This window comes from Vicia villosa, linkage group LG1 (genome assembly GCF_029867415.1).
Source record: "Vicia villosa cultivar HV-30 ecotype Madison, WI linkage group LG1, Vvil1.0, whole genome shotgun sequence".
NCBI lineage: Eukaryota > Viridiplantae > Streptophyta > Magnoliopsida > Fabales > Fabaceae > Vicia > Vicia villosa.
Window position 1 is genome coordinate 74442916 of NC_081180.1, and position 9028 is coordinate 74451943.

At 30.4% G+C, this 9028-nt stretch overlaps 1 protein-coding gene across 1 annotated transcript; it reads left to right on the forward strand.

Annotated features, from left to right (window-relative positions):
* Positions 1-7725: 7725 nt before the first annotated feature.
* On the forward strand, positions 7726-9028 carry LOC131609683 (uncharacterized). The gene has a single exon (XM_058881465.1). It carries the CDS (start codon positions 7986-7988, stop codon positions 8910-8912), a length of 927 nt encoding a protein of 308 aa, XP_058737448.1. The 5' UTR covers positions 7726-7985; the 3' UTR covers positions 8913-9028.

Genomic DNA, 9028 nt, shown 5'->3' on the forward strand with positions numbered 1-9028 from the left:
TTTTAAAGCAAGTCTTCCACCAGTGGAAGTATAGTGTTAAAAGTGTCTAAAAGTAGCAGTCAGTTTTTTTACAGTATGTTGGTATTGCAATATTTGGTTATATAGCTTCAGTACCAGAACCAATCCATACGAGGGCCTTTTCTGAACTCCTTACTTTTCTTAGTCATCCTTACCCTAAGGTGATTTTCAAATATTCATAGAATTACAATTTAGCACACAGTTTTATTTGCTTAAAAGCAATCACTTGCCAAGCAGATAGAGTCTTGCTACCAGTTTACTCTTTCTGCCAAGCAGATAAAGCAATCACTTTGCAAACAGATTCGAGAAGCCTCAGCTGAACAAGTCTACCTAGTCCTTCTGCAAAATGGGAATCTTGTGGCTGAAGACAAGATTGAGAAAGCACTTGAAATTATTTCTGAGACTTGCTGGGATGAAGAAATGAATTTAACAAAACATCAAAGAATAGAATTCTGTGAGTTGGTTGGTTTGGAGGTCGGGCCATCTGACAAAAATAATGACGAAACAACGACGAAAACCAGCACTAAAAAGCCTGAATACTTGGATGAAAATGCATCATACTCCTCATTAGTTGAGTCATCTGGGTTCTGATTTTTGTTGGTGAAATCCTAGGTTTTAGCATGTGAGTGAATGTTTGACAAATTTGTCATTTTTGTTGGACTTGGTGATAGGAGGTGCAAATAGATATTTTAATTAGTATTATAATTATGTTAGTTGTATTTTGTTTTGAATGTTGTTGAATTGGGCTTTTATTAGTATTCAGGCCTTTAAGTTTATTATCCATTAAGAGTATTATATATTGTAGTCTCATTGAGACATTAGGTATCAAGAATCAATGAAAAAGTCTTTTATTTTCCTTCATTTTATTTAGTCAAATTTAATGTCTTTTCTCTTTTGTTGTTGAACCCTAATTTCATAGTTTTGGTAGGATAGCTTCCTATCAATTGGTGCTCTCATCATTGCACTCAAGCTCTCCAATGGAGTATTCCAACTTCACACCCCCATTTCCACCACCCATATACTCATACCCTCCATATTACTATTCTTACTCAAATTCTCCATTTTCAACTTTCACTCCACACCAACCACAACACATAGATTCTGCTCCACCTCAACCTCAAAATTTCTTCACACAACCAAAAACACTTCACCAACTAGAAATTCTAAAGCAATATATAACTGAAACTCATGAAATCTCCAATACATCTAGAGAGGATTTGAAAAAACAAATTCAAAATCTTTCTGATTCATTCAAAAAAACACAAACAGAATGGAAAGAGAAATATGTTAGGCTGAAAACTACAGAAAAACTTTTAGAAAAAGAAGAACAAATAGCATCTCTGGTGACGTTGTCGTGGAAAGTATCTTATTCACAAAACTCATCTCCGGCAGAATCTCCGACGTCACTCCCGACAGAAACTCCTAAAATAGCTCCGGCAGCGTTTCCGGCGAGATTTCCGACGTCTTTTCCGTCGAAATTTCTGACATCATCTCCGACTCTACTTTCGACTACATCTCTTGTAGCTTTGCGGGTGATATCTCGAACATTGCGTCTGGAAACAACTACAGCAGAATCTCTGTTAAAAATTCCGACGAAATCTCTTGTAACATTTTTGGAGATGTCTTCGACTTCCTTTCCAACAGTGTCTCTGCGGTTATTTTCTTCGGTGAAACACAAGCTATCGGAGAAACCATCAATTTTGCAACGGCCACCACCGGAACCACCACCATTTTCAGATTACTTTTATGGTTTTTATTTTATTTGGTTACACAAAAATAAGAAAGTGAGAAGATTTTGGAAGAGAAAGAAAGAAAGGAAAGAGAAAACAGTACAGAAAAAAAATCGTGAAAGGATTAAAAGAAAGGGAAAAAGAAAAATATTTTGAAGAATCAGAATATTTTATCAGCATCTTTTATGGAGAGAATCATAGCCCTTCAAAAGAAACACATTCATATTTCTAATTTAATATCCACCATTGGATTATCATGCAAGAAGCACAATCCATGTCTTGTTTAATTATCTAATTAGATATTGACACATGGATTCATTTATTCCAAAAGTACCTCCCACTAGTCTGCTAACTTCTTTAGACCTACTACCACTAATCCCTTTCAACTTTACATGCTCATGGTTTTTTCAATACCGTATAACAAATTTTGAAGAAAAAAATTGTGTCACGTGTTTCTCTGTACGGCCATCATCTTTTCTCATTTTTTCTCACAATATTCCAAAACTCTCCAACTCTTCATCCCAACCACTCCTTCATTTGTGAGAATTTGCTTAGTTTTCCTTTTTTCAAAAAAATAAAAATAAAAATAAAAAAATTGATGGTATCTAGAAGCATTCCTCCCAACAATTATTTTCTTACAACCTTGAGGACAAGGTTGTTCTTTAAGGGGTGAGTAATGATAGGAGGTGCAAATAGATATTTTAATTAGTATTATAATTATGTTAGTTGTATTTTATTTTGAATGTTGTTGAATTGGGCTTTTATTAGTATTCAGGCCTTTAAGTTTATTATCCATTAAGAGTATTATATATTGTAGTCTCATTGAGACATTAGGTATCAAGAATCAATGAAAAAGTCTTTTATTTTCCTTTATTTTATTTAGTCAATTTTATTGTTCTTCCCCTTTCCTAGTTTAAACCCTAGTCTAGAACTTTGGTAGGAAGCCACATCCTATCACTTGGTTTTGTAAAATTAAATTATTTAAGATTGAATTTAAAGGGAAGTGCTTTATATTAAGATATATTTGTACTCTAAAAGTAAGTTTGATATTAGACTTGGTATTTTTATTTTGATATATTATGCAAGGGCTATATTCTTCACATGTAGTATATTAAACAAGCATTTCAATTTTAACTACACGCAGTATTATTTATTATTTATTGATGTCAATCTTAGTAAAATATCTCTCAATTAATATAAACTAGATTGAACCATATTAATTATTATCTTAGTGAAATAATCTCACATAAAATATGTTGACCAGAAGATATGAGTGATTTAAATTTGATTTTATGAATAATATTTAAGTTATTGTAATCACTAAACACAATGCAGTTATAGTTGATACATATATTTATTTACAAGTACCGTTGAAATAGATAAGCCCATTAACACTTAACTCTAAGCCCATTTTCACCTATTTGTAACTCCTTTCCTATTTTATCTGCTAGTTAGTTGCCAACGACTATATTATATTCTATTAATAGGCACCTCTTGTAATCAATTACCTTCAATGTGAATAATAATATTTTTCAGTATTTCTTCCTTTCATATGCTTCCGCATGTCACATATTAACAAATACATGTATTATAAAATATTGTACTGAGATCACCCTTAGGACATTTCTAAAAGGACTGTCTTTTAATTACGCCTCATTTCTTTAATATTGAAATAATTAAAGTTCAAGGTTAAGATTGCAACAGCAAAAATTAAATAAGATGTTATATTATATATTTTCTTTGGGAACAAGAGTAAGCAACTTTGAGAACAAGAGTAAGCAACTACTTGCTTATAGAAATTCAGCAAGCAACTATGTATAAAAACACAGTGGAAAAAGTTATATCTATTTGGATGGAGCATATAGAAAATCAATATATGTAATTATATATAACAGCTTATCAAATTATTTTCAGTAAAGCAAAATGTGTAATATACATTACTAAAGCAAATTAACATAAGAAATATACTAAATGATATTAACTTCTTATAATGCTTGAAGGGACGACTGAAATAACTAAATTGATGAAGATAAGTTGTTTGTCCAGTTAATTTCTGAAATAACTAAATTGATGAAGATAAGTTGTTTGTCCAGTTAATTTATATCAAACATTATTTATATTTATATATTGAGATTAATTAGTATGTATTATTAATATAATTTTTTTATCCCATCGATGCATCACAATTATTTATTGGTGGTACTTTAAATGTGATTAAGGAAAAATCAAACATATTTAAAAATTTAACGGTTATGATTAACCAATCGTTTAAAATATTTTTACATGTTAAATGTATTTCAATTAAATTCTTATATATTAATATAATTAAGAGGGAAGACTCATTTTAGTCTCTTACAAAAACTGTAGAGGTCAGATTAGTTCCTGAGAAAAAAAATCTCTATTAAATCGATCCCTTACAAAATTTAACCGAGCCATGTTAGTCCCTCAACTAATATTTTTTAAAATCGGTTTTTTTCTTACTTTTGAACCGTGACTGGACGGCTAATAAAACTCATTTTAGTCCCTCACAAAAAAAGAAGAGTTCAAATTAGTCCCTAAGAAAATAAGTCTATATTTAATCCCTTACAAAATTTAATCAAGCTATGTTACTCCCTCTTGTAGTATTTTTTTTCAAATCAATTTTTTTTTTAAATTGTGACTAGACTCATATTTTACGACTTGTTGAATTGAAATTATTTATGAAGGGATTGTAGATAAATCATCGCGATATCACGGCGTTCTTTTCTTTGTTTGATTTATTATCAGGCTTATGGGTGGGTGATTATGGTTTTTGTTGTTATGTATTCTTATGTATTAGGCGTCGTTATTATTTTAGTTGTTAATGATCTTTTAGGAAGATTTAGTTTTGTTAATAAGGTGATTTAGGATAATTTCTTTCTTTTGTAAATAATACTTGTGGCAAAAATAATACACATGGTATGTTGGAAGAAAACTGGTTTATACCATATCACTTAGGTTTTGATGATACAAAGTATTAAATGAACAATTAGGTGCACTAACAAATATTCAAGTGTGCAGGATCATTAGTCAAAGAATTTACCGGACTCTGACTCTGATTGGAACATTGAAGAGAAGCTTGAGACTCAGATTCTGAAAGATCAGAATATGATGACTCAAATTTTGAATGATAAGATTTTAATGTCTCACATATAGGGAACCCGGTTTTTTATGAAAACTTAGACTCTGAAGACCATGTGCAAAGGAACTCAACCTCTGACCCGTACTCAATTTATGAAAGTAGGCCTATCTTGTCAAGTGTAGTCATAGTTTAAAAATACGAAAAAAACTCGTTTGAAAAAATATTAAAGGAGGGACTAACATGACTCAGTTAAATTTTGTAAGAGATTAAATAGAGACATTTTTTTTCCTCAGAGGCTAATTTGGACTTTCCCTTTTTTGTGAGGGACTAAAATGGATCTTCACTGGTGGTCCAGTCACGGTTCAAAAGTAAAAAAAAATCGGTTTGAAAAAAATATTAGTATAAGGACTAACATGGCTCGGTTAAATTTTGTAAGAGATTTCATATAAACTTTTTATTTCTCAGGGACTAATCTGACCTCTACAGCTTTTGTGAGGGACTAAAATGAGACTTACCTCTATAATTAATTTAAAAAATTATAATACCTAATCAAGTTTCAACAAAATAGTTTGTACAATTTGTAGATGTTTATTTTGTTATTTTACTTTGGCATTTATGTAACACACAAAATGCTCTAAGGTATGTTTGGATTGATAGAACATAACAGAACGAAATGAATGTAATCGAGCGAAATAAAATATGTATCTCACTCTGTTGTTTGATTATTTTATTAAAAATGTCACATTCCATCACATACATCCTAAATCAGATGAAACAGAAAATGGGGGAATGAGATGAAATGTATTTCATCATGTTTCATTCCATTCTATCCATTATTAGTTAATCCAAACAATGAAATCTCATTAATTATCACTTTATTTTATTTCATCTCATCCCATACCACCAATTGAAATATACCCTTAGGTATGTTTGAATTGATGGAAGAGAGTGAAATAGAATGAAACAAAATAATATAAATTTATTTTGATTGCTTGAAACAGATAAAATGGGGTGGAACCGGATAAAATACATTCCATCTCATTTCATCACTTCTTTCAGTTCGGACAAAATGTCAAAATCTCTCTATTTCATAATAAAATAAGCAAATATTATAATGATATTTTTATTTTATTTTGTTTCACTTTATTTTATTATATTCCGTCCCACTTCATTCTGCTCCGTTTGATTTATAATATCCAATCATATCTTAAGTCTTTAACTACCTTATCAAATTAATGGCGTTTTCAATTTGAATGGCATGTGTCAAGCATGCATTAATATTCGGATTTATGGTAAGTGAAATTAAAAAATGCAATAATAAAAATAAAAAACGGTGCAATTAAAATTGAAAATGTATTAACAAAATTAAGAAACGGTGCAACATTAAAGTTGAACTGAAATATGAAAATAAAGAGAAAAGGAACAATTTTGTATGAAATGTTGAATAAATGATGAAATGACAGGGCAAAATAGTTATAATAAATTATAAATAAATCATGTTTTTTAGTTATTTTTTTATTCTCACAGTCAACTTCTCATGAATGACACTTTTTGATACAATATTTTTATGAGTATAAAAATTAAATATATTAAACTAGATATCTTAATAAGGAAGAAATTGTTTTTATTTGTTTGTAGAAATAGAGTAAAAGACAAATCAAGGACTTGGATTTAATATGATATAATTTATTTTGTTAGGTTTAACTATTGTATCACTTTAAAAAAAAATGCGTAAATAAAGTACTTATATTATTATTTGTATTATAAAATGTTAAATAATTTAGGTGGGAGTACCTTATAATATTAAATTTTATTTTTGAAAAATTTCTACAGGTGAAAATAATATGGCTCACACCATGCGAAACTTCTAAGAAATTTCCATTTGTTTCGAGTATTCTTGCAAATCGTTAATGCGTTGCTATTTTGTCTTCAAAGAAAATGCAAAAGAGCAATCATTTCATTTGTGCCGTGATTAAGTAAATAGCACATTTATAATTTAAATATTCAGCTTGATGCTCTTGCTTTAATCATTCCATAAAAAATTAATTTACAGATGCAACGTTACACTAGTTCACACAATCAGCGATTATTTACACCATAATAACCCAAAAACTGGGATGGACAACTATCAACAAGGAAGTGTAGAATTTACCCCCTCCAATAATGCATAATTTTTAGGGTTAGGGGTAAATAAACACATGTTGTTACCTCCCTTTGTAATTTTTTATTTGTTATGCATTTAAAAAAATAATTTATATAAGTGCCGACGACACAGTGATGTATTGTGATTTGTGACACGATTAAATATATATTAATTAATTTGTTATAATTAAATAAGATATTAATTTTACTTATAAAAAAATTGAAAGTTAAATTATATTCATGGTTCATCTAGATTAAACAGTCTATTTATCCATTTACTGTAAAAAAAAAAATATTTTAATTAAATTTAAAGTCTTTAACTCCAATCAATTACGTTTTGTCACATCTTTAATTATTGTTGATATATCTAGTGGTTGAATAAGATTGTTTAAACAATAAAATACAATATTTATTTATCATTATAAAATACCATATTTATCTAAGTAATTTGACATTTATAGTATTAAACATTGATACAAAACAAATTCAAAAAAAATATATAACTTATCTATTCATGTGTCATACAAACATTATAAATGTGTTGGATACTACACATCTTGTGGAGAAGGCACAAGCTTATGTCTCAATTCAGATTTATTGTAGTTAAATATTCTTCTATAACAAAGCGGTGTTCTTTATATTTATCTCAAACAAAGACATGTGTCCCACAATTCTACTCCATATATATCCATTGGCCTGAAATTTCCTTCACAAAAAAGCACCTTCTAATTTCAACTTTTTTCTATTGTTCCTTAGCGTAAAATTTCAAACCTTGTACCTTGTATGTCACCTACCCCAACAAGTAACAACCTTTTCCCTTATGGAAGGAATGTTCACCCCTTGTCTCTTCTAGTCTCTCAAACAAGAACACTTATATTCTATCATATAATACTTACATAAATATTACACATATCCTCAAATCTCAACCAAAATCATCTTAAAGTTTCCTTATTATTCCCATTACTAAACATCTCAAATTCATTTTTAGGCACATTATGGAGGGACATGAGATTCTGGGTTTTGGTTTCTTTATAATTGGTTTATGGCACTTTTTCAACCACATCAAACTCCATTTTCTCTCTTCTTCTTCTCTCAAATCCCACCCATCAACCCTATGGTTTCCAACCAAACTAAGCAGATACATAGAGCTTCATTTCATTATTGCAAGTTGCACAATCTTCATAGCCATGGAACTTTTCATCTCACCTCTTCATCACCAACCATTTGACCCTAAAGATGGAAGCATCCCCTCTAACCATCTTCACAACTTTGAACACTCTTCCATGGCTTTGTCTTTCCTACTCTACGCCACATTTGCTATAATTCTCGATAGAAAAATAACCGTTGCTAAAAAAACTCAAAACGAACTTACTCATTTGCTTGCAGCTATAGCATTCGCTCAAGAGTTTCTTCTTATTCATTTCCATTCAAGAGATCATATGGGGTTAGAAGGACAGTACCATTACTTAGTGCAAGTTTTGATTTTTATTTGTTTCGCAACGACCCTTATGGGAATTCGATATCCGACGAGTTTCTTGGTGTGTTTTGTGCGGTCTGTTGGGATAATCTTTCAAGGTTTGTGGCTTATGTTCATGGGATTCATGCTTTTTACACCTGGCTATCAACCCAAAGGCTGTTTCATGAAACTTGAAGGGGATCAATATGTGGTTAGGTGCAGTGATCAAGAGGCTCTTCATCGTGCGGTTTCGTTGGTGAATATTTATTTCAGTTGGTTCTTGATTGGTGTCACTGTTTTTGCAGTGTCGTTCTACTTGGTTATGGCTATGTGTTATGGTGGAAACACAGTGGAGTATGTTTCGTTGATTAAGGAGGAACATTACCGCGATGAAGATGGCTTGAAAATTTTTGATATTGAGTCACAATGTCAAAAGATTGCCGCAAGCAAGGAAGAGCAAACTTGAAGATCTTGGGAAAATTAACTAATGTTGTACTAATGACAAAAAAGAAAAATGTATTGCTTTATAAAAATATATATAAATTATTTGTCAGTATTTCAAGCATGCTAAGCAATCCAGCC